The sequence below is a fragment of the Aythya ferina genome, assembly GCF_964211825.1.
Source record: "Aythya ferina genome assembly, chromosome: 12".
Lineage (NCBI taxonomy): Eukaryota > Metazoa > Chordata > Aves > Anseriformes > Anatidae > Aythya > Aythya ferina.
In genome coordinates this window covers 3,631,529-3,656,822 of record NC_140308.1, presented here as the reverse complement: position 1 = coordinate 3,656,822, position 25,294 = coordinate 3,631,529, and the positions used below count along the sequence as shown (strand labels likewise).

The 25,294-nt window shown below is 43.3% G+C and overlaps 1 protein-coding gene across 5 annotated transcripts; it reads left to right on the top strand.

The window, feature by feature from the left end:
• Window positions 1–5,160: 5,160 nt before the first annotated feature.
• Window positions 5,161–22,521, top strand: WFDC1 (WAP four-disulfide core domain 1). Of its 5 annotated transcripts, none has more exons than XM_084533135.1 (8): window positions 5,161–5,233; window positions 9,468–9,675; window positions 15,269–15,464; window positions 15,944–16,027; window positions 17,807–17,947; window positions 18,518–18,559; window positions 19,248–19,324; window positions 20,233–22,521. In XM_084533135.1, the coding sequence occupies exons 2-7, from the start codon at window positions 9,529–9,531 to the stop codon at window positions 19,304–19,306; spliced, it is 669 nt and encodes a 222-aa protein (XP_084389261.1). In that variant the 5' UTR covers window positions 5,161–5,233; window positions 9,468–9,528; the 3' UTR covers window positions 19,307–19,324; window positions 20,233–22,521. The 5 variants fall into 5 exon arrangements, with proteins under 5 accessions (XP_084389261.1, XP_084389262.1, XP_084389258.1 ...); XM_084533136.1 differs by lacking the exon at window positions 5,161–5,233 and adding an exon at window positions 9,006–9,073; XM_084533132.1 differs by lacking the exon at window positions 5,161–5,233 and adding an exon at window positions 9,153–9,205.
• The last annotated feature ends 2,773 nt before the right edge of the window (window positions 22,522–25,294 follow it).

Genomic DNA, 25,294 nt, shown 5'->3' with positions numbered 1-25,294 from the left:
GTCCTGGGTTTCTTTGGCAGAAGCATTGAGTTAATTGAGACAGAAAGTTTGTAATAACTGGAGGTTCTGCTGAATTGAAGCCCCAGATGAAATGAATTGTACAGTATTTATCTCCATTACCTTGTCATGAGACGGATTTTCACTCTTTCTACATACTCAGCAAAATATGAATATGGGGCTTGCAAACCTCAACATCCTCAAAACCATATTGTTCCAGCACAGACTATCAACACTGCAGTACATCCTTCTTCCACAGAAGCCTTCCAGTGCCCAGAGCTGCTCCATGGAGCTATGGGAGGTGTCCTTCAGCCACCAGCTGAATTAGCTTAGCTCTACAAGACTTGACGGAATAAGAAAGCATTTGAATTTTCTTCTCCAAGCTACTAAGTTTCCACTTACTCCCAACACATGAACTGTTGTTTGCATTATTGCTTGGACATAAAGTCTGAAAGGGAAAAAAAAATACAGTGGAAGAGGCTTTCACTCTAGGTGGAAAAGATCAAGTTCATGGCACCCAAATGTATGTAGACTATAAAGGAGTGGTATTTAACCACACAGAAAATGAAATGATGATTAAATTAATCCACCATTCTCTTTTTTGCAGCTCTTTGGGAGATTTATATCAAGAAATTAACAAAGGAATGTTGTAGTCTGCCAACAATGTAATTAAGGAATCAAGCCTCATCTGAGCTTTCTCATGCCAAAGAGCTTGTTGGATGTAAGTTGGAAAAATGTTCAAATTCAAGACTTCAAAGGAAAGATGGAGAGATATTGTGAAAAAAAAAAGCATTTGAATATTCAATTATTCACTTTCTCCAGTCTCCTTAACACTTTCAGAATACTGAAAACATGAATGATGAAACAATGCAGCTACTTTGGGAAAACTGAGGAGAAAAAAATGATGAGGTAGGACTTGTTACACTCAAGACCATGTCATTGTAGACCAGTAAAACATTTGGGATTCCATGGACAAACCATCACAAAGCCCACCAAAACCTCATAGGAATAGTGTGTTTACTGGTCTCTATGACATTTTGAGCATGTTCTTCTACTAATTAGGTACCTATTAACAGAGGACTTAGATTGCCATGTCTGGACTTAGGCAGGACAAAATATACAAGTACTTGCTCTGTGGAAGTTATTTCCATTAGAATGAGTCCAGAATTGCTGGGCACTGGAAATCTCAGGAAAAAAAAAGTGAACCCTGATGAAGCAAAAAAGTTGACGACTGGGGAATGTGAGTATACACACAAATGTGAGTGTAAATCTGAACTCAAGCTCTGGCAAGATGCATGCCTACTCTGCAAATACTACATATCCTGAATTAGAAGGAGCTATAATGTACCGAGCAGCTCTAGATAAAGAGATTTGTTGATGTTGCTCCATTACTCTTTTTTTTTTTTTTTTTTCTTTTTTTGAGTGGGCTGGGTGGAGGTGGAGAAGGGCAGGCTGGGGTTTATGAACAAACCAGAAACATGTTGGAGATTAAATTATATAAATACATATATAATTTCATTATTATATAACTTACGCAGTTATATAATACATAATATTTAACTAGAACATTGAACAAAAACTCAATGAAACATTTTCCAGTGTATTGAATTCACATGGTGAATGGCAAAAGCAGATGCCTCATGCAGGGCTGGGAGTGTACTCTCCTGGGAGTTAGAGATGTGACCATCTTCTGTAGCCACATTCAGCGCTAAGTAATGACAGACCCAGGTCTGTAATAGTCAGGTTTTTAGCACGGCTTTTATTCTTTGCCTGGTGCTAATAGGGTGTTTAGAGAGTTTTTGCTTTGTCCTTAGCTAACAATTTCCAGATTGTTTTGCTGCAGAAATAGGGACAGCCATTGACGGAGTCTCCATGCAATATTCAAAACATTGACTTTGTAATAGAGATGTCACCGTTTCTCATGGGTTATTCTCCATAATATAAACATCCCCCGTCCTCCTCTGTTCTCCTCTCTCTGTCCTTCCCAAATAGTTTACTGCAGCTGCACTAGCACGGAGCTTGGAAGCAAGTGAACATGACAGTGAATGCAAAGCACCGACTGACTGCGGCTGCGGCACAGTGCATCCATCCAAAGTACCTTCATGTTTCCCCTTTATGTCAGGAATGGGAAACATTGTAATTGGCAACATCTGTGGAAAATGCAAGTTACTGTCATCCTAAAAATGAGTGGTTCACTGGAGGACAATAACTTTCCCATTAAAGAGACTCTATTCAGATGGAAAGTTTTGTGCCGAGATAAAAGATGGAAACTCTCCATGTATCTCTCCCGGTCTGCTGAACTATTCAGAAGGAATTCAGCTGGAATACTAAACCTTTCTGTTCAGGTCCATTACACAGAGACCTCACATGGAGACAAGAGGGGAGGAAAACCCTTCTATTAAACTTCTTCCAGCACCTTCAAAAAATCTATGTCTGACGGTTACAAAAAATGCCTTGTTTGGCTAAGGAAATGATATAAGCTAAAATAAAAGGTATGAGATGCAGCCTCTCTATTAGGGGTACATACACCAAAAAAAGAGCACTCTCTGATGTCTCCTGTGTTTTCCTGCCACACCAAAGCTTGTAGGAGCTCTCTGACTGCCCAGAGGGCTTTTTGGGCTGATTTCTAAGCATTCAAGCGCACATGTGGGTGTCAACAAGTAGTTTTAGGAACATTCTTGCAGGAAGTTTTTGCTTTGCAATCCTACGTTTTCATCACTTGGCTTCTGATTTTGGGATGACATCTAATTATATTTACAGCCCAAGCCAAGAAAAGATTCAAAACATTGCTTATTGGCACCAGGAGTCAGTGGTGAGTGAGATGCAGTCCACTTAGCAGAGCTACTGGACAGGAGAGAGTATGCAAGTCCCCTCAGACCAGGTAGATGACGGAAACACATGTGCTGATTTCCAGACACACTGCTTGAGGAGATAAAAGGGAACGTTCCCAGATAAGCCCAGTCTGCAATGGTTCAAAATTTTGCTGTTCATCTTCAACCAGCTTGAGATAAGACCTTTATCAGGAGGTCAAAGGCAAGTGGGATTTTCTTTAGCTTGTTTAACCCTGCTCCTTGGATAAGAGAAGACAAGAAAAAACATCTGCCTTCTCACAGCAAACTCCTTATAGCCATGGGATAATGTGTCAAATGTGACTCTCAGATTCCCAAATCCTTAGATCTCATAAGAAATCCTGAAGAAATGTTACCAACTACAAGCCTCGTATGACTGCAGCGATGCTCCTGCCCTGCTGGGTCCCTGCACGGCTGCTGGATCCTGCTGAGCACTGAGGTTGTGTCTCTGTTCTGGAGAGTATTGGCACATCCTCAGAGCTGACGTAAGAAGACGGAGTTTTTTTCAGAGTTCTTAAGACATTTGCCTTGTGGTTGGACCTGGAAAATCATTTACTGTCCTTGCCAAAGTACTCACTGCCTCAGAGCAGCCCCAGCAAAGCAGGAGGGAGTTCACCTGTAATGGTGTGTGGGAAGCTGAGGTTAAAGGTTTCCTTTATGGAAATCATCTGCAGGCACAGCGATGATGTGTATATGAATGGCACTTCATCTGCCTTGTTTGCAAGTGCCACTGACAGGCATTTCGTGTATTAAGTTGCTATTTCTGGAGGTAGGCAGGGTGCTCTTGTAATGGGAAACCATCTGTCTCTGGGGTTACAGGCAGGCAGATTTCAAACAGAGAGATGCAGGCCCAAAACCAAAGTGCCTGGCCCTGAGCAAGTCATCATGGGTCAGTGCAGGGAATCAGACACACCTTCAGCCAGCAAATATCCCCCGTTTCAATGTCTTGTGTAAAATTGTGACTTTCCTAATGGAATGTGCCTTTTAGATGGATTTATACAAGTCCATTTTCACATGCTTGCATGGTCCCTGGCTCTGATTCGTGCCTTACCACGGTCCAAACAAGATATGATGTGCCCCACACTTCTTCCTGATTCGATCTCCTGGATTGCAGCTCTGCTTTTTTAGGCAGCCTGGCTTCAATTTTTCTGCCCCTGGGGAGCTCAGTCTGGCTGCCACACACAGCACGGTACAAGGCTGTGGATTTCTTGTAACATCCATGCGAATCCACAGAAAGACTAACGCGCAGTGTCTTTCATTTTAGGGTTAAGCCTGTCCTCCAGGGAGATTTCTCTGAGCTTTCCAGTCCATGACTCAGCTGCCTTGGTGGTCACAGTGTGTGAGCTCCCGGTACATCCTCCCTACCCAAGCCATGCAGCAAACCCCATGGCCTGAGAGGGAAAGGGTCCTCACTGCCCCCAGCCCCAGAGCCTCCTCTCTGCAGGAATGCTCACTGCTCTCCTCTTTGGAGACAAAAGGCTTTGGGACAACGAGACCCCAGAGGGGACCAAGTGCTGTGTTTGCACAACCAGATCCGACGGTGTGGGTGAGAACCACCCAGCTCCAGCAGTCCCACCCAGATGAATTGTTTGGGCTTCCCAGAGGTTCCCCCGGGGCACATGGCATTGCAGCGGAGGCACAGCTGCACGCTGCACCCCAGAGCCCAGCCTTTTCCCCCAGCAAAACACCTTTCCCCTTCGTAATGAATATATTTTGATCATATATTTTAAGACTTCCTGTTAATTTTGTTAGTGGGATGCAGCATGCATGAGAGTGTTTCTCTAATAACATTCATCTGCTTAATTTATATCTCATATGCAATAAAACAAGTTAAAAGGAGGAATAGTTTCTATTCTCCTTTACAGGCCTGTCCAAATGGATAGGGGCCACCTAACATTGACCCCTGCCAGGCTTTGCGAGAGCTTGAGGCCAGATGCTTAAAAAGAATCACCTGTCTGTGTTTTGCATTGCTTTTGATCTTTTATTTCATCCTGTAAATTCCCGGGGGGGTTCACTGGTAGCATACATCTGGCACAGACACAATAGCCAGATCTTCCTGCTCAGAGAAGGAATGAATCCACACCAAAACCCCAGATTTGGTGTCTTCCTATACAGCTGGTCCTAAAATAAACTTTATCACATTCATACACCTGGGTGTGCACAAGGATGGGATTGCAAGTAGGGTTTGCAGGGGATAGGGGAAGGCAGAGCATGCTGTAACCTTTCCTTCACACAGGACCAGGTGATACCAATAACCTCTAATCTGGTTAAACTCCAGAAAACCACTGGCCTTTGCTTTTGCCAGCAGAACCTATATAAGGCTGGTGAGGAAACAGCCTGCCTGTTATTTCCATGGATAAGGAGCCACAGCAACCTCTGGCATGAAGGTATGGTGATTGTATCAAGCTTAAATGAGTCACGCTGTGCTGCTGGGGTTATGTGCTTTGAGGAAACTCTCTTTTTGACATAATCTTTCCTTAAAAGTCAGATCTTTCCTCTGGGAAAGGGGAAGTCAGCTTGGGCTGACCTACCTCACTTATTTTTGGCTGGACAAAGACATTTTTCCCGGCTGCACAAACGCCCTGGGACTTTCACTCAGAACCTCCCTGAGAACCATTATTCCATAAACCGTTATTTAATTCATTCTAATCAGGCTGCATGAATCCTGGTTCCAGATGTGACTCCATTCTCTTAGCTTGATAAAATGCTTTCCATTCTGATACCTCTCCCCTAGCTCTTCTTTGCTGTAAGAAGTGAAGCTGAAGGTTTCACAGGTCCTGGGGAGATGCTCAAGTCTCAGTCATGTTCTTCCATTATCACTTGACTGCAACTTAGTGCAGAACCTGCCCTATTGAAGCCATTTGTGGAATGGAAACTTGCACAGATCCATACACTGAAGATTATTATTTTCTTAGTAATGAGATATGAAGCTATCTCATTTAACATCCTTGAAGGCAGGGGGAATCTCATGTGAGCAACTGCTCCACAGATCTTGAAGCAGAGAAATCTTGACTTAGTAAAATAGTATGTATTCTCAGGACAAATGTATAGAATAAATAGTCCTATTTTGAATAACACAGCTGAACACCCTGCAGGACACTTTTACCAGCAGGAAATGTGCTTAACATTCACACACATTTTTGCACCTGGTCATTGTGTCTGGCTGGGGCTTTCCACTTTAACGCCTTCACTGGGCTGATTGGTCAGCATGGATATAGTTATATATCCTGGTATACTTGTCTCTTTTTCCCAGATGTCAGTGTAACAGTGATGACAGCACCAGAGGGGATCTTGCAATGGCTTTCCCTAATCTATATTTTGCTGTGGGGTCAGCCACAATTCCTCAGCAGGTACGCCACCTGCCAGCACCCAAAAGGATAACCCTGCTTGCTCAATGCCCAAGATTTCAGACAAGCAAGAGTCAAATCTAGCCAAGTTATTATAATATTGTGAGGATGTCTTATGCCAGCATCATTTATTCCACTTTGTATATGGGATAGGCACACAGCAACTTCATACAGATGTAACTGTAGCCAACCTTAAGGAGTTGCTCCATGCCAAGAGATGACTGTGCCCCAACTGGTGTGTATAGATAAGATGTAGTTCAAGAGAAAATGGCAGTTAATTTTCTCCTCTTCTTATAATAAGGGTTTTTCAAGTGTCATATGTTATCAACTGCCTAGCACTTAAATTAAGACAACTCAGAATTCTGCTTAGTAGTAAATTTAAAATTTCTAATTATTTCCAGAGGCTGTGTTTGCTGAGAACTTGTCTGATTTCTACAATTCTTTCACAAGCTGCTAACAATCCTTCATATTAAGTTAGAGCTATATACCTGCCAAATATTTCTTAGTTAAACAAGAAATTCTTTAGAAAGTCAAAGCTGCTGCTGCTTTATTTTTTTTTTTCCTTCTGAATGTGCCATTCAAAAGTGAACTGGGTAAAACATGAACTGCTCTGGAGCAGGAGCAGGGAGCCTCCATAACTGGGTGGACTTGGTCTTGGTGGACTTAGTATCTTGGTTTTGGTGTTCATTAGGCTCCAAATGGGGAGGGCAGTAAGGACAGAAAATGGGCTGAAGCTGTCCTGCTGGCAGACAGCTTGTGAGGACAGCCCTGCCAGGGGCCACCAGGAAGAAAAATAACTAGAAAGGCCAAGAAATATATTCCTTCTGGTGTTTCCAGCTAAAGCAGGTTTTATTAATGCTGTAAAGAATATGAAATTCCTTGCCTAGTTTCTAAGACAGGCTGGAGGTAGAAGCATGTAAGGAATGGCAACGGGTGGCATGAGGAATAGATGTGAGGATAGAGAACTGAAACATGGGGTCCCAGCTTAGTCTGCACTGTTTATAACTCTAAGGAGCCTGGCCCTGCAGATGGGAGAAGGTCTAATTTCAGTAAATCCCTTACCCCATGCCTCAGTTTCCCCAGCAGGAATAATCCAGTCCAGGCACTGCACACAGTACCTTGGGAAGTGAAGATGAAAAGTGTTGTGTGCAGGAGACCTAAATATTGCGACATCAACATTCATTTTTATGTGAAGACCATGACCATCTGCTGAAATCTGTTACTGCAAGTAGTGTTCATGTTTCTTCAGCATACAATCCATGAACTGTAATGCACAGATCCTAGTTTCACCTGGGTAAATGTCAAAACTTCATAACTGCCAAAAGAAAGGCCAGAAAACTGTGTCTGTAGCAGCTATTAATCTTGAGCATTAGTTGCTCCAAATCCAGATTGCAAGTCTATGAAACAAACAACAGAAATAAAATTAGGGAGATTTATCGTGAACAGTTGTTTCTCGCTGGTTTGTGTTTCAGCGAGAGATCAGACAAGTGGAATAGCACAAAGACATAAATTAAGTACGAATACTCTAGGAAAAAATCTTGTTTATTCTTTTGAACTAGCTGTGTCACTTGTCACCTCATGGCACAGGAGTTGGGATATTGGTGGGAGCTCCTGGTTGTGCTTGAAAGGTGCTTTATCAAGGTACAGATATTAACACTGCAGCAAACAGGGGAGATTTCTTTTTAAGAACTGGAGACATTCTGTTGTGTGAGACAAAGCCCTCTGAACAATAACAAGTAAAGCCACAACTAGAAGACTTATGGTAGTGATATATTCCTCTTTGTGTGTACTAATGACGTCTGAGTTTGCCTTTTTCTAATGCCGGCCCAACTCCTATTTTTGGTTGATGTTTAGGTGAAATTTGGGTGGGTTTGACAGACACCTGTGGTTGCTGAACTCTGCCTTCCCCTGGAGGATGTCCTGTCAGCCAGATCTGCTCAGACCCTAAAACCCTTCTCACACCTTAAGGAGATATTATTGTTACTGCAGTAGAAACCCATGGTGAAGACCACATAAATACAGACTAGTATGTATATAGTCACTGTGTCTCCACAGAGATGCCCTCAGAGCTCCTTTGGGAGGCTCTGGCTACAGAGTGTGACTTTACATTTGGGGTAAACTGAAGCAAGCAGGACTCAGTGCTCTTATCTTGACTAATTTTGTGGGTCCATTTTCTACTTCATCCCTGGTAGAGGCTGGACAAGCTACTGGAGGAGATGTTCATCAAAGAGGATTATAAAATAAGTCCCCATGTTTGGTTCAGGAATCCCTGAAAAAATTTACTATTAAAGGCTGAGAAAGCATATACGTACATGTATAGATGTATATGTGTATGTACTCTCTCTATATATACGTGTGTCTGTGTGTGTGTATATATATTAGATACTTTGCTCCTTTACTCTTCAGCACCTGCTTCTGTCTCTGTCTCATCCTCCCAGGCAGGATGCTGGGATGTTTTCTTCCTGATTTCTTAGAGGGATTCTGGTCCTTCAGACACCGGGGTGCCTGTATATCATGCAGGTGTCTCAACCCCATGTCCAGTCTCTCCCATTGTCAGGCACAGGCTGACTCATGTCCCCTTCCTCACTTTCCATTTGGCCATGTCATTTCCAAAGCACCTTCCTTCCCTATTCCCCACCCATGCATATGGATTTATTTTTACCCGATGGCCACATCTTCCCTTTCTTCAAAATCATTTGCGGAAAGCTAATGTCAACTTGGTTTAATTAAAGCCTCTGCGTGTTTATCATGTCTTTAAATCATTTCCTTCAAGCAGCCTTCATACAAAGTTATCACTTTGTCAAGACATGATCTGAAACCACGGCTCAAGGCACAGTGGGAAGCACACAAAGGGAGAGCCGAGTAGCCTGGAAAGTTTGGGTGAGCTGTTTGCTAGACGCTGCCGAGCCCACCCCTCCAAGACCTTTATTTCCCCCTGCGGCAGCTGTCATCTGATCCCACGCTTTGGCTTTGAATGGGGCTCTCTGAGGATGCCAGATGTTGGGAACAAAGGTCTAAAAATAATCTTTCCAAATAATCTTCCCATCTATCATTCAAGGAAAGCATGTGCTTTGTGTGAACATGTGAGCGGAGAACCCAATCTAACTTTGCGTAGAGAAGTTCAACGGCAGCTCCTGGCTTCTGCTCGTGGGCTCTCTTTTTTTTTCCTTTTTTTTCCCCTTTCCCTTCCCAGAAGCTGCGCAGCAGAAAGCAGCTCTCCCCAGCGATCAGCCCTCACTCTCCCTCCCTCTCCGTCTCCCTCCCTCCTTGCCAGGACTCTGAATCGCCTGGATCCTGGAAAGCTGAGCTCCTTATTTGATCTCTCATTGGGAAAAATGGATTCCAGGATGCCGTCAGAGATGATTTTCTGTAAAAAGATCTTCACTGCAGCTTTGTGTGTCTTAATTTTGCTGCCAGACTCAGGCTGTGCAAGGCATCTCTGGAAACGTGCTCTACATCTGAAAATGACGGAGAAATATGATGTGAGTAGCCTGCGGTGGGGTGATTTTGGGGAGCTGGGTGTGCTCACTCTGAAATGGGAGCTTTCCTTATGTGTGTGTATCATTTTAGAACAAGAAGCATTTGAATGCACAGCCAGTCTCTATAAAAGGGCTGTGTTAAGTTTCCCAGGCTGTGCTAAACTTTTGCCACCTAGCTGTTGCAATGGGAATCTTGTAAAGCATGCTGAAAATATCAGAGCTGCAATTGTCCCTGTTTTTCCTAGAAACTTCATAGGGCAACAAGGGAAGGCTGAATGGGGAATGCAAAAACTACATGGCTGGGAATAGATTTAGTGAAAAGAAAATAATGTGATTATCTTCTCAGAGCAGGGAGGAGGGTTCCCTGCTCAGTTCCCTGCTGCCTTTTGGGGTAACTTTGGGTAAATACCTCCATCTCCTAGTGATAATGGGAGTGCTGGAGCACTTGCTGTGCCTGTGTGTCAGGGGGAAAATGAGCTGTGTGGCTGTTCACTAGTGGGGTACTGAGCACCACCAGCATCATTCCCAAACCTGCTGTGGTACTTACAGCAGTAGCACTGGGATTGAAACTGAAGCAGCAACAAGTTGCCAACTGTTGGAGATGGCCATGGGGGATTGCCTTGGTCAGTCTGTTTTCTCATGCTCAGGTTTAATTTCATTTTACAGCAGTTGAAAACAGCTGTATAAACAGCTTCTTGGTGTCACAGGGGGATTTCTCCACTTGTTTTCTGCAGCCACATACAAAGGTTTTTAATTTAAAATGGATGGGGTTTGGCCCATGACATCTAGAGTGATGTGTGGGGACAACTACAGTTGGATTGTGTGACTGCTGATTCAGAAGGGTGATCTATCTTTTGCCCATGCTGAATGAAATTAGATACGGTGCATTTGTCTCACTGAAATTTTGCAGAAAATGTGTGTTAATATTTTAAAGGTAACCTGTTATTTTCAGACCTGAAGTTTTCTTCACTGAAGCTTCCCTTGGGACAGTGTCTGGTTTGCACTTTAATTGGAAAATGAACCAAAGAGCTGTGTTTTGTACAGACCCGTTCATTGGAAAAGTGTATTCATTAGTATGTTCTTCTGTCGTATTTCAACATGAGGCTCAAATTCAGTAGGATCGTAGTGTAAATGTCCCAGAGAGATAGGACAGGAGCAGAACAGGTATTTACATGTTGATCTTCAGATAATGTGCTGTGTAGAGGCACGGAGCCCACTCCCCCGAGGACAAATCCTCTTTCAATCTGCAGTTTTTCAAAGGGCTGTTTTTTCTGGCAGCCATGAACCCAGGTGCTACTGATCTGGCATGCTCAGCTAGAACTGCTCATATTGACAGAAACATTTCATTTGGGAAAACAGAAAGCGCCTTTCTTTTTCCTTCACCTCAGAGATTCGTGAGGAGGAAGGCCGTCCTCTCCCCATCCTCTTCTCCACCAAGACCCGGTTTCAGCAGCATCCTTTCCTCATCAGAGAAATGCTTTCTTTTTCTACCAAATGTTGTCTGTTCCCTACAGTTAGGAAATCAGAGGCTTTCGGTGGAACAGCTGATTTAGGAGGCACTTGGATAGAGAGATAACAGATGGAGGCGCTCATGGCAGAGCGCAGCCATACGGGAGATGGGCCAAAGACCATATCCAGGAGACACCCAGGAGGACTTGGGCAAGGTTTTTAGGGGGAGGAGGACAAGAGAGGCAGGGAGGTGACAGAATAGGTGTCCAAATCCAAAACTCAGTCCAGAGAATGCATCCACCCAACCAAGGGCTGCAGAATGATGGATGGGCAGGTGTTACGATGAGGAACCAGCTTGAGCTCCAGCCAGGAGTTGTTCATTATGGACTCTGAGGAAAGGTTTTGGTTGGAAGGGAGGAGCTGATTGAGAACAGAGAAAGAGGATGGAGAATGTAATGACAAGAAATGTCTGGCAGTCAGGTTGGGATAGAGGGCCAGCTTTTTAGCAAATCCTTGTATTTTCCAGTCAGAGGGACCCTCCTCGAGGTCAGTGATCTGCAGCTTTGTTCTGCAGCCTGCTGCACAGTCTGGACTGTTCCCAAAGGGGAGAGGGAGGAAGCTGGCTGGGAATGGCCTTCAATTTATTATCAAGACACCCACATGTCTACTGGGAAAACCTGGGGCAGTCCTGAATTTATTCCGGTGTCTACTACATCAAGCATTTTAGGGGGAAAAAAAAAATCCAGTCGTTTAAAGATTTCCAGAAACAAAGAATTCCTTATAGCTGCTGTAATGTTCCTCCAACAATTTATTTACCCTACAGCTAGCTGTAATACATCAACAAGGAGATATGCTCTTTGTCTATCAGATTAGCACACTTCATGTTGAGGCTTCTATCCCATGTGTGGCTAAGAGTAACATACAAGTAGAGCCTCTCTCAGCCTTTAAAACCTGCATACATACATATGTTGCACTCTATTCCCTGTTTTCCAGTCCTCTTATCACTATCATGCATTTTACAACAGTCTTCCAGTACTGTAGATGCTGGGTCTTGTTTCAGAGAAAATGGGGTTTATGGCTTTTGTCTGGAAACGCCTTCCAGGGCCAGAGCTGGTGACTGGAGGCTGACAAAAACCTCACATGTGATCTTAGACATGGCTATGAATATGAATTAGCAGAGAGCCGTGCTTTGGCACAAGTCCAGGGTCCAGATTCAGGTGCAAATAACAGAACAGATTTGGGATTGTTTAAAGGTATCCTGCAGTTACCATTGAAAACATGAGTTGGAAGTGAGTGGTTGCATTCAAGTTTTCCATGATCATCTTTACTGACTTCTAGGGTTCTTAGCTGAACTCTAAACTTCTTACTTTACCTTGTGTCTGCATAACTCTAATGCAGATATTTTCATTAAAATCAGTTTCCATGGGGTATGACAGTTTGCCTCCGGAATTGAAAAAGATTCTTAGAAGAAGGAATTCTGACGGTTGTCACAATCTGTAAAAGTGATGAATCCAAGCTATGCTCCAAGCCAAACTGAATCCTTGGAGAGATTTTATAGAGACCTTGTAGCCCTTACCTAGAGACATCCTTAGCCAGGCTGCTTTATGAATGAGAGAATCCTGTTTCCCACTGAGATTTCAGCAGGCATAAAGCAGTGGCGATAATTTTATTAGACAAAATTCACAGGAATAATTTATTGTCTATGAGGTTTAGAATGGCAGGGATTAAGTGCAGTAGCTGATCAAAGAAAATGGGCAGCAAGGTCATGAAGGCCAAAGATATTTGGCAGAAAACTTTACATTGTTCCCAAACGGAAATCTCATTCATTGAGCTGGGTGTTCATTGTAATTTTGGCTTCTTGGTTTCTGAATCATCTGTAAAGCCACTGCAGTAGCTGTTTGTGTTTGCTGTTTTCCCATGTATCCCTTATTTGCCAGTGTTATTTTGATCCCTATGTTTTCAGTCTGCAGATACATGCCCCCTCAAATAGGGAGACTTGTTAAGTGTTTGCAACTTATGTGGTCCAAGTATTTCTCCATTTAAAATCCAACAACAAACAAGTTGAATTTTAGGCATATTGGGGTTAAGAGCACATTGCTTCAAAGCTGGAATGTTTTCAGCTTTTTGAGGAACAGTTTAATGTGTTAGCTGGCACCTTGCTTTGCACTTTAACATTGAAGCATCATGAAAAGTAGGGAATGTATTTTTAAACTTTTCTTGTGGACCAAACAGCACATCAGTTCATGGATAGACAATCTTATGGAAGGAATCTTGAGTAGTTTCTTATTCACTGTGTGTAAGAAACTCAGGCAAAAGCAGAAGAAAGGGAACTGTTGATAGTGGGACCTGGCTGATACTGGGAACAGGGCAGAAGGCTGTTTACAGAAACATTAGCAGTTCTGTGTCTTATGTGCAGATATACACACATTAAAGAAAATCCTATACCTGGTTAAATAATGTACACCTTTTAGTATAAATTAAAACTTCTAATCATCCTAACTCTGCTCTGTACTTGTGTATTTGCTGACTCAATGACTGCAAAGCAGGCAGCTGAGAAACTTGCTCTCCATTTCCCCCTAGCTATTGCCCAAAGAAATGAAATCAACTCTGATGCAAAAACAACCACGTCAGCAATACAATTATATCCTAGGTACAATACATGGCAAAGCATGGAAGCAAAACTTCTCACACTGGTAGCACAAATAATGTGAATCATTACTTTGTTTGGTATTCGGTGGTGTGTAGCAGCAGAGGCTGAGCAGGCCGGGGGTCAGTCCCCAGGGCTATGGGCCCCTTCACAGATCAATTGAGTGCTAAAGTTTTGGCAAGCGTTCTCATGTTAGATGTGAGCGACAGTCAGTGTTCATTCCTTCAGCTCAAAAACACAGTGGAAGTATTAGACTACCAAGGGAGCGTTCAGCTTGTGGACTTGGGATGAGTGCAGGCTACCTCCTGGGGCCTCTCCTAGGATGTGTTTTTGGGCACTATGTGTGGTGACATGCTGTTTTGCAACACATTTTGCACACATGTTCCACAGAAGCCATTGGAGCTTTCAACAATTAGAATGAAGCAGCATCGGGATAAAGAAGGATATTAGTCTCACCCCAAATTTCTCCATAGTCTGATGGTGAAATTTCCCTGGACCCCCTCGGGGACAGTTGCACCACATTTTTTTTTCTTGGAATAACAACCCAGTTGTTCATCACAGATTTCAAAACACAGCAGTGATGGGGCCAAGTATCTACAGGGCTCTTAAACCAAGCAGCCTGCCAGTGCTCTTACTTCCAGCTTTGGGCTAGGCCTTGATAAAAAAGGCAAATCCAGGATCTGTCTTCTGATTTGACCAGAGCTGTATTAATGTGTGTTTATTAATAAATCTGAGAACTGATTTTTGCCCTTTGTGAGCACTTTATGCTGCTCTGGGGAGCTAGGTTTAAGCCCAGAGATGAGTGTTTTAGCTAAAGGTGAAAAAGGAATGGGCCAGGGTGAATCACCTCTGATGGAGGGAGTTGGCTGCTTGCTAAAATGTCACCAGCACAGATAATATTTCAGTGCTGCCTCTTACAAATGTTTCTGGTAAAATCCTGTGCCTGTTAATCCACTTTAAATCCCCCTTTCCTTTCAGTGTGTGGAGCAGCTGGGCTCCTTTCTGCTGTAGTTGAACACCACCTCATTTGCTGTGTGATTAAACTGACATCACCCGCACAGCTCTTACCCAGATCATTTCCAGTTTGAGAAATAGTTTCTAATTTAACAACCCAGACCTCTACAGTGGATTAGCTTGAAAGACTTTGTATCTCTCCCCTAGAAGTTTTGGTCCAGTAGGAGGTGATGAAGGGTGAAGGAACCTGTTCTGGAGACAGGTACTACCTGGGACATCAGTTCCAGATCCCTTTGGGGATCAAAACAAGTGTGAACTCCACACAAAAATTTGATGGTTTGGGGTTTCCAAAGAAGGTGCTAATGTGGTTATATAGCTGTGTCTTCAGTGCATTGAAGATGGGGCTGGGAAAGCAGAGCATATAATTGTTCTGCCTCATGAATACTTGAGAACTGCTTTGAAAATCCCCCTTCTATTTCAATTTATGGGATGGTTGGTACTCTCCTTATGCCAAACCTGTGTTTTTCCTTTTCTTTTCTTTGCAAGGATTATGAGTACCCTCTTCATTCTCACAGTGCCCACTACCAGAAGAATGACCGCTGCCCACCTCCGCCCCAGACTTTGCCTGACCGAGCCTGCGAGGTGCCCAGCTGCCGCTCCGATTCCGAGTGCGAGAGGCACAAACGCTGCTGCTACAACGGGTGCATCTACGCCTGCCTTGAGTCTGTGCAGCCACCGCCAGGTAGAGAGGCCAGCAGTCAAATTGGGGCAGAACCATGTAAAAATTTTGGTAGTCGCCCCCATGTGCAGCAGGTCACAGGTGTGAGGTGTGGTTGGTGTGAGTTTGAGGATAAAACTGTTTCTGCACTTCTGAATTCTTGCAGATGAGTTTGGAATGACTGCTGAGTCAAGAAATTAGCTAAAGTCAGCTGGTGTTGTGAAATTTCTATTAGCACAAGTGGTAGAATTCCTCTAATGCCAGCCCTTTTCCTGGGATTGTGATAAATCAATAAATAAAGAATCCTAATCTGGATTAGTGCTCACAGGATCCAGACAACCAACTCACCTGATCCATGCCATGGGAATGGAGGATCCACTCAAATCCATCCGTCAGGATCCTGGCAGCCTCATCCTGCCAGTTACAGAATCTGTGATTTTTCTATAACAGCATGCCCTTTGACAGCTGCACCTTGACTCTGTGCTTTCTCATTTCTTTTACAGTTTTAGACTGGTTGGTTCAGCCCAAACCCCGCTGGCTGGGAGGAAATGGATGGCTTTTGGATGGCCCAGAGGAAGTCTTACAAGGTACAGAATGTTTCACTGTCTTCTCTGTGATATGGGTAATTGTACAAAAGACAGTAAATAGTATATTCATCATATACAGGGCTTTCCAGGGACTTTGGCATGCTGGGGCTGCTCATATTTGCCTGTAGTTTCTGCACAAATGACGCTGTTGTACAGGGCACTAGTTTCTGGTGCAATAAATCAGTTTTTCTATGGGAACAGATGGAAATCCTGTGCTAGGAGAGCTTGATCAGATCAGATCTGCCCTTCCAGAGCAAAGTGCAACACACAGGGGGAAGCCGGGAGGCAGCAGAGCACTAGGAATACTCCAGGGAACTGTGCTTTTATCCATTCTTTAAATAAGTAGAAATGCATGGTTTTTTAGAAAAAATCTTTGTCAGTATACATGGATTTTCTGCCAGCTGCTTGACAGTCTGTGTGCAGGCTTGGTTCAGGGGGTCTCGTAACCTGGAGTGGCCTCACTGCGCTGATGCCCTGGGATGGGGACTCAGTTCTGGCTCTTGTGTCAGAAGACTGCCTTAAACAGAAGCCCAGACAAAATGCTGCAGAGTTGAGGGAAGCTGAGATGGAGCTGGGAGCATCAAAGCTTGAGGACTGCTAACAAGATTGAGCTTCTCAATTAATTCCACAGAGAAAGGACTTTTAATTACATTTTTCAAATACCTCAAAATGTAACATGGAGGCAGCAGGGAGGCAGGAAATTTTCTTCTATGACACATCCTGACATGTATTTATGCCTGAAGTTCTTCATTTCATCACAGAAAGGCTATTCCAGCTTTTGATCAGCTGTAGTCAGACACAGGTAGTGCCAGTAAATTACCCTCTTTGGTCTTCCACAGATGGTATCAGACTTAGCAAACCTTAATTCCCATCCATGATGGAAACACCTCGCTCTTCAAGAGGAAATTCTGCTTCCATCTTGTTGGAGTTGCCCTGCTAGAATTAAGATAAAATAGGTCCTTCCTCATCCATCCCTGTCATGCTTGTGTTATTTGTTACTATTTTATCACCTTTATCTCAGCTTGAGGGAATAATTAGTGAAGAGCCATCAGTCATGACATGGGAATTACCGCAGAGGTTGTTGAAATTAAAAACCTGGCAAATGAAAGGGTGGAGTGTCCCTGCATAGGCTGTATGCTTAGTATACATAAGCACCACCTGAAAGTCCAGCTTTACCTTCTTATTCTGCTCCGCGCCTGCTAGATATCCAGGGTCAAGGCAATTAAGGACTCTGGTAGTGGCAGGGGTGGCACTGCCTTACTCCATCCACACTGACTCACACCTGAGGTTTAAATTCATTAGTACTGTAATGGGTGTGGAACAAAGAATAAAGCAGCAAATGGACAGCTTCCTGCTCACGTTTCCCTGATTCCCCAGCCAGCCCCAAACACTGGCTGGAACAGACTGCTCAGAGGCAATACCAGTGTGGGGAGACACTCATCAGTGCCCACCACAGTAGACAGTGTTGGTCTGTCTTCACCTCACTTCAGCCCCTGCAAAGCAGGCTGTGTGTAGGGTGGTGGTACAGGCAGATGGGCTGATCCGGGCTCTCTATATTGAGTTAGGAAAAAAAAAAAATCAGGTTCTGTATCAAGTGTGAACATGGCCATCTACTCCGCCAGACTTCTCTAGAGGTGTTAGGTCATTGGCAGCCTCACTTGGGAAGTGGTCAGAAATCCTGTCTGGGAGGAGATGCAGAAGAAGGTGGCCTTGCTGCTGTATTGTGTTTACCCAGGGGTGATAAAGCCACAATTTATGATCTTCAGGCTTCTCTTGCAGCTGAGGCCTGCAGCACCACTGAGGATGGAGATGAGCCTCTGCATTGCCCCACAGGGTATGAATGCCATATCATCAACCCCGGTAACACAGCTGAAGGAATCCCCAACAGGGGCCAATGCATCAAGCTCCGTGGAAATCCAGGTCTGTTGACTGGAAATCTCCCTTCCTTTCTTGTTCTGCCAAGCAAACACCAGTGAGAGATGAGTTTTTGGCCTTGATTTTATTATTTGATATGCTTTCTTTAATAACTTCCCTAGTGTAATTTATAGCTCTATGGTTCTTAGACACTAGCTATTTCTAGGGTCACTTTTATGTAATAAAATGGTAAAAAAAAAAAAAAAAAAAAAAAAAACTAGCTGGAACTTGAACTTTGTAGATCAATGATAGTTGGTCTCAAATTTTACTCCAATTTTCTTTCATTTGAGGAAGTCTGTGATTCCCTGACTCATAGCTACTGAAAAGGACGTAACATTATAGTGGCCATCAGTTAACCACTCTCAGGGAAAGTGAGTTGTGCCCACGTGGTTCAATAATCTAAACGGGTTTATAAGAGGTTTATAGCAGTCTAAGCTATTTCAGCTGCAGAGGCCTTCTGTTTTCTTGTTTGTGAGATTATTACTTCTATATCTGTGCTGTACATGGAAAGCTGCAGTTTAACACAGGGAATGAAGGCTGGTGAGATGTATTCTCATTATGTCCTTTCTTTTTCAGATGGACGCAACCTGAGGCAAAAATACTACAAGGAGTATTTTGGTAAGCAATTGGCATGAAGTGTTTGCTATTATTAAGCCCTATAGCTATTGCATTGCTTACAGGGAATTTGCAGCTTATGAAATCAAGGTCCTTGAACAGCAGAAGGAGATTCTTTAGTCTGAACTCTCAGTGTCTTGGCTGAAAGATCTTATTTTCGTATCTGCAGTGCCCTGACTACGGGAATCTTAGGAACCAGTATTGCCAGCTGTGACACACGGTGCTGAATGATACAGCCTTCTGCCAGGGGTTTCCACCCAAGGGTGAGAAACACCCAATCCAGCAACCTTTTGTTCTTTTGAAGTATATTTTTGGAGGTTTGGTCATGGCCCAGGATGTCTTGCAGATGAACACAGAACTCAGTCAAAAGCAGGGTCTGTTGCTGAGAATTAACATGTATATTGGGGTATATGGACCCAGAGGGCAACAGTCAGGTCAAGCTGGAAGTGATATTTGGGTATAACTAGACAAGACCTTTGATAGCATCAGACTTGCAGCCAGCCAAGTTTGGCCAGTTCAGCTGATGAAACTATGAAAGGTTTTCCTGTCCTCAGTCCAGCCAGCTATCACAGCCCTAGCAGAGAACAGATAAATAATGACCCTGATAAAATTGCACTGCTAAGAGTTCCTTGTGAAAATATTTGCCACAGACTAATCTGCAATCTAACCTTGCTGAGATTTGTTTTTACAGGTAGTAATTCCAACAATGTGGTCGGCTACGTGAAAAACCAGCAGAAGCATTTGGGCTAAAATCAAAGGTGTGCCTGGGTGAGTGTCCTGTGAGTAAAGGGAGAGCTGGGTGAAAGCAGTTGGTGCTTAGTATGCAATTATTTAAAGAAATAGTTGTTTGAGGCTGAAATGACCTCTCATCAAAACACAAGCATAATAACAGCACCTTAAAACTGCGTGCAGATGGATATCTCAGGCTCTAAGAGTAGAGCTGAAGCAGCTCTGCAGACAGATGGTGCTGTGGAAGTATCCTGAGAATCTGTGGCATTGCAGATAGAGCTCTGCAAAATGTCCACGGATAAATTGGCGTCTTTCCCAACTTTTGCTCTCTCCCTCCCACTTCTTATTTGAATTCCCCAAGATGGACCTGTTTTTTGAAAAACCTTTGCTTTCTAAGTATTTACAGGACAAAGTGATTTTCAAGGTGAAAAATGCTGCGAAACTTTGTGAGCTTTAAGACTTTAAAGTTTTAATTTAGGGGCTTCTACTGCAGGTATTACTGCTGCTGCAAGACAAAGTAAAAGGATGGATTGCAGTCAGGGTCAGTCTTGCAAATACTTAAGCATATGGGTGACTTTGTGGGGTAACTTTAAGCGCATGTACATTTGTCCTGAAGAATGTGTCCCACTCAGGTGAGTAAATGTACTTGTCTGGCCGGACGAAAGAGCTCCCCGACTTTCATCAGGCTTTGAATTAGGCAAGAGTGAAAATATTTATTATACTGAAGATTCTGTTCCAAGATGGTATTCTCAACACTTTTAGCTTCACTTTAAAGCTAACCTGAACTTAACTGGCAGTTAAGAAAACAAAGCAGTTAAGTGTGTCTTTTATGTACCTACGTCAGGGTGACGGTTAAGATTCCATGACTACGTAAGGACAAGCTCTGTATAAACATCCCAGGAAGGATAAATATTTTAATTCCTTTTTCTGTTTGATTTCTTGCCCAGCCAGACCACTCTGTTAAGCAGCTTTCAAGGAATGATTTACTCAACGTTTTTCTTTTGGAAGAATTCTAGTCCTAAATCTACATGAGCATGTCTCCGCCATTACCCCGAACCCTGCCCATCAATGACAAAAAGACTTCACTTTTCAAGAAACAGGAGGAGTCTGGATTTTAAGCCTATCATCTTGGGGAGGAATATGATTCCCTGAAAGAAACCACATTATTTATGAGCTGCCCTTCTACTGACAAAATGTAAATATCACCAAGCGGATCCCTGCAAGCCGCAGTGCCCTTATCAGGCTTCTGGCACACAGCCTGCTCTCTGTGTGCATCTTAAGGGACTGATTCAGATTTCAGTACCAGAAACATAACTCAGTAGTATAAAGAATGAAATGCAGTCAGAATCATACCAAAATATTATATTTAAATTGTATGAAAATAATCAAGACTAAAGGAGCTCTGTGTAAAAAACCAGTCCCTGCCTATCTCAAAGAATTACTTCATGAAAGTTTTCTCATAAGCGTCAAGATTGAAGAAACCTGCAGGTTTCTTTTTTTCCTATTTATAGCTGGGGTTCACCAGGTTTGAGACCCAGTCTACAACCCTAAGCCTGAAATATTAAAAATTTGAGGAGGTAGGAGCAAAAAAAATAAAATTCTTTAAGTTATGTTCCGTAAGCATCTCAGTCTGATGAGCTGCGGACTAAGAGCTGGTGATTGCTTAGATATTGCAGAAAAATCTATTCAGTTAGAGAAACATGCATGACAACTTTTTGAAGTTGTTGTTTTTAGCCAGCACAGTTAATGCTCACAAGTTTTATATCTGTCTTTTTGTACCTGCAAAACGTCAGCAGTAGGGCTGAAGTCTGGCTATTTTGTGCACCTATTAGGTAAAAGCAGGATAAATGTGTGATTATAAGGACTGGCTGGCAGGTGGGCACCTTCTTTCTAGAAGTCCTGTACCTTTATGTTGACTCCATAAATCCTTAAGGTCACATTATTTGTGTTTTGGCCTTTACAGCTTCTTTTAGCTACTTAGCAGTAGGAAATGGAAAACACATTTTCTGCTAATGCTTTCTTTTTCTATGGCAGCTCCTAAAGGGATGGTTCCATTTCATTCCAACAAATCTGTCGGAATTACTAGGCAAAGGAAGATATTTTGGGTTCCTTGTTTAGTACATGTCCCCATCTGCATGCATAAAATTAGCATTTTGATATGCAGAATAGTAGCAGTGTTTATAAATACCTGATTCACAAATACAAGTGCTTGCTTTCCCCCCACCAACTAAGAGGTTTTTCTTTCCATTCACTGATAGTTTAAGCCAAAACTCAGACGCTTATAAAACACTTGATACTTTGCATATGACATTTGCAGCTGGAGAGATGAGAGATGCCAAACCACTCTTTGTTTCCTTTCATAAACAGATTTGCTCCTCAGTGCTTTATGGAGCAAAAAAAAAAAAAAAAAACAGATGAAGAGCTCCACATGTTCCTAAATCTCTTAATTCATTGAACTCCATTCAATTCTACATGCCTTTGCTCCAAGTTCTAGGAATTAAATGCAACTGTATTCCAACAGATCTGTTTTTGTAATTTTATCCAAAACTACCTAATGTTAGTGAATACATTCACTGCAGCAGTTGCTTTTTGGTGGCTAGAGAGGGCACACACCTGATCACCTTGCCTGATGGGTTGTTAAAGATATTTTCTAATTGCATAAGGCATTTTTAAAAAGGAAAAATTACAGATTAATAATTTGCTAATGGTTTTCTGTTTATGGGGTGTTATCAGAGACATCACCCTTCCTCATGGTGCTATTACATTTGGTTTTTCAAGTTATCAGTTGTCAAACTTGGAAACAAAAGCCACAGAAGCAGCTTGAATAAATGCTGTGTTTTCAACACTGTCATCCATCACACGTTGAAAAGAAAACAGACCAAATGAGTTGTCCTCACCTTATCTTCTCTCCAAAGACAAATGGCTTTACAACACTTTCATGAGGCACAATAGGAAATAGCTAATGTAGCTTGTTTTTCATGTCCCCATGTACACTTTAAAGTATGTTTGGTGCTATAATCAATTGTACAAGTATCACTGCGTGCTAGAAATGCTCATGGCCTGCCGGATTCTCAAGTGCTGCCAGTGGTGTTGGTGAAGCTGCTCTGCCTTGTGGCAGCTGAGGATCTGAGCCAGACCCAGGCAAAACATCTCCTGGTTCGTGTGTCTGCTGCTGGATGTGTGTGGGTTCTGCCACTTCGGTGCTCAATAAAAAAAGTGACCAGTATATTTTTCAACTCTGCCTAGTTTCAGTTGTGTGTTCTTGATGGATGCTTGGCTTTAAATTCTAGGGGAGGGGGGAAAAAATTAGAAAAAAAAAAATGAGAAAAAAAAAATGTGCGTTTTAGGTGTTAGGTAAGCTGAGAAAACACAGGCATGAGAAGACAAAAGTCAGTTGGCCATTAGAAGGAAGGCAACAGACCCCAGAACACATCCTCCACCACCACTGTCCCCTTCCAGGGGGACCACCCTTGTGGGTCAGAAGCTTGCTCAGTTCTTGGAGCCTTCGTTTCTGCTCGAAGAGGAGCTTAGAGTGCTGTGAGGACGGCAGGGATGATGACCTAGATAAAAGGTGACCTTTTTATTTGACTGGGCGTTTAGCCCAGCTACATCTGTGTTGATTCAGAGATGTTGCTCACTGCCGGATGGCCTTGGGCTGTCAACTCAGGCGGTTTGCGCTGTACAAGCAGCTGCTCAGGCAGCTTTGTGGATGGCTGAGTCTTCCTCAAAGGATGGAAAAACAAACCAAGTCAAAGTCCAGTGCTGGGCTGGTGCCCACTGGAAGAGCAGCCTGGTGCTGTGTGGCTGTGCTGCTGAGCGCTGCATTTCCAGGAACAGGCCAGACTTCACCATCCCACCAGCTCCACCCGTGCCCTTCTTGCTCTACCTGCTGGGCTGGAGTAGGCAGGAGTGCCTCTGCGTCACATCCCTTCTGCCCTGAAACCATAGCTGAGAAGTCACAGGGAGAGAAACTGCCTGTAATTTTGCCAAAGAGGGAAGAGCAGCGGGTTTCATTGCTTAAAACAGGTTTTCTGTGGCTTTTGAGAAGAGGCCGGCTAGCACTAGATGTCAGCTCTTCAGTCTGGCAGAGATCCTTGGGATCACTTGAATTTCTTGTGGTAATGGTCATCTGGTCTTTTGGATGGGGAGATTACAAGGTGGGTGTACAGGCCTCCTGTTTCCTGCTGTGAACACTTAGTCACAGCATGTCTCTGAAGAGAAATCCTTCTCTTGGGACTTCAGGAGAGTCCCAAACTTTCAAGAAAAGGAGTTGCGTCACAAAATTATATTTTAATTTTACCCATGTTAATGCTAGCAAATATATTTTGCCGATGCAGCTGGCTAACAGGCTTTGTGGAAAATATGAAGTGATTTACAGCATCATCTGCACATGACACCTAAGTGCTATCAGTGCATCCAAGAGCCCAGCAGCTGGAATCAACAGAAGGACAAACATTACAATGGATCTTCACAATGTCAGGGGTCTGCATTAAAACTGCAATGTGCATCTGTAGGTCAGCAATCTGCAGAAGTGATAAATATGAGAATAAATAAATAATTAACAAAAAAAAATGCTAGTGTTTTGACATGCCTAGTTCAGAGTTCAATTAAACTTTATGGTGCAGAAGTGGCTGGTTACCTTCAGGAAGTTGTCCCATAGTTTCATGTAAAGTGAAGAAGTCTACAAGGTTGAGACAATCCACAGAAGTCTATGGAGATGTGGCACACAGCAAGGATGGGTTCATGTAGGCTGTTTTTTACTCTCCCACCTCATACTGTGCACTCAGGCTGGACTTTCCTCTGGCGGTGGTGGCATCAATTGCCTCTGGCAAACTGCAAGAACAAAAGAGGTGCAGCAGATCAAATACTCCCTACCTTTCATTTCCCTAAAGGCAAAGACCATCTTGAAGATGTGCTTGTGAAGCACTTCTTATTTTAAAAATGATTTGAGTTTTTCTAACCACAGAAGAGATATTTTTTCTGGACTGACAGTATACCACAATGGAAACTGAAAAGCATATTTTAGCATCATTTTTATTCAAGATTAAAAGACACCTTTTTCTGGTTAAGTCCTATTTCTTCACATGATTTTCTCCTCCTAGTTAGCTTTGTAGATAGAGTAGCAAGAACCAGGGGAGAAGCTGTGGAATACAAACAAGGCTTTTTGACAGTTTCCTTGATGGGGACAGGAATGATGGGGTTTGTTGAACCCAGCCTGAGCCACCCCACCAGGTGAGTCTCCCAACCTAAGCAGCAGAGGCTGTGCAAACAGGAACCAAGGGATTGAACTAAATTCCCCCCTCTCTTCCTGGTGACAGGCCTAGGGACAGACTAATAATGAAGCAAGGATTTTATCTGGCTTTTTTCAATAGCATTGAAAATAAATGAAAGGGTCTGTGGCTCAGGTTCTTTGCTTTTATAACAGGCTGTGAGTTTTCAAGTCAGAAATCTCCTTATTCTCTACCACCCCTTGCTGCACAGACTGTGCAGCACAGCACTACACAATACTGTCTTTTTCTGAGCAAAAGAGATTTTTCATTTGAAGGCTGTGCCAAGAAGTCCCCTTGTAGGCAGGTCTGCGTTCCCACCAGGAGAAGTGGTTATTCTGCCCAGGGGCATGGGAAAAACCTGACCTGAAAGCAGAACATTCGGACATCTGGGTAGAAGCAAACTCACTAAATCCAACCCATGCACCAGAGGATTTTTCCCTCAAGGTGGCACAAGAGGAGCAGAAGTGTGTCCAGCCCTGCTTATGGTGAAGAAAGCAGGTGAAGGAGACTGAGCCACCTGTGTGCCTCAGGGATCATGCACCATGAAGCCTCTGGGAATGAAGCAGCCCTCTGACACCATTTCCCAGCCTTACCTTAGGCTGCTCTGCTCTCACATCTTCCTCTAAATCAAGCCTCCAAGATGCCAGGCCCAGGAGGGGGAAGTGGTCCTGCATATCAGGATATGAAAACCAATCCACAACAAATATTGTCTACATGTATTTTAAAATAAATAAATAAA

Bases quoted from the DNA above. Each gene is read 5' to 3' on its own strand.
- WFDC1 (XM_084533132.1), top strand. From the start codon at position 9,168: ATGGGGCTCTCTGAGGATGCCAGATGTTGGGAACAAAG. The intron at 15,465-15,943 runs GTAGAGAGGCCA...TTTCTTTTACAG, and splicing joins GTCTGTGCAGCCACCGCCAG to TTTTAGACTGGTTGGTTCAG. The intron at 16,028-17,806 runs GTACAGAATGTT...CTTCTCTTGCAG, and splicing joins CCCAGAGGAAGTCTTACAAG to CTGAGGCCTGCAGCACCACT.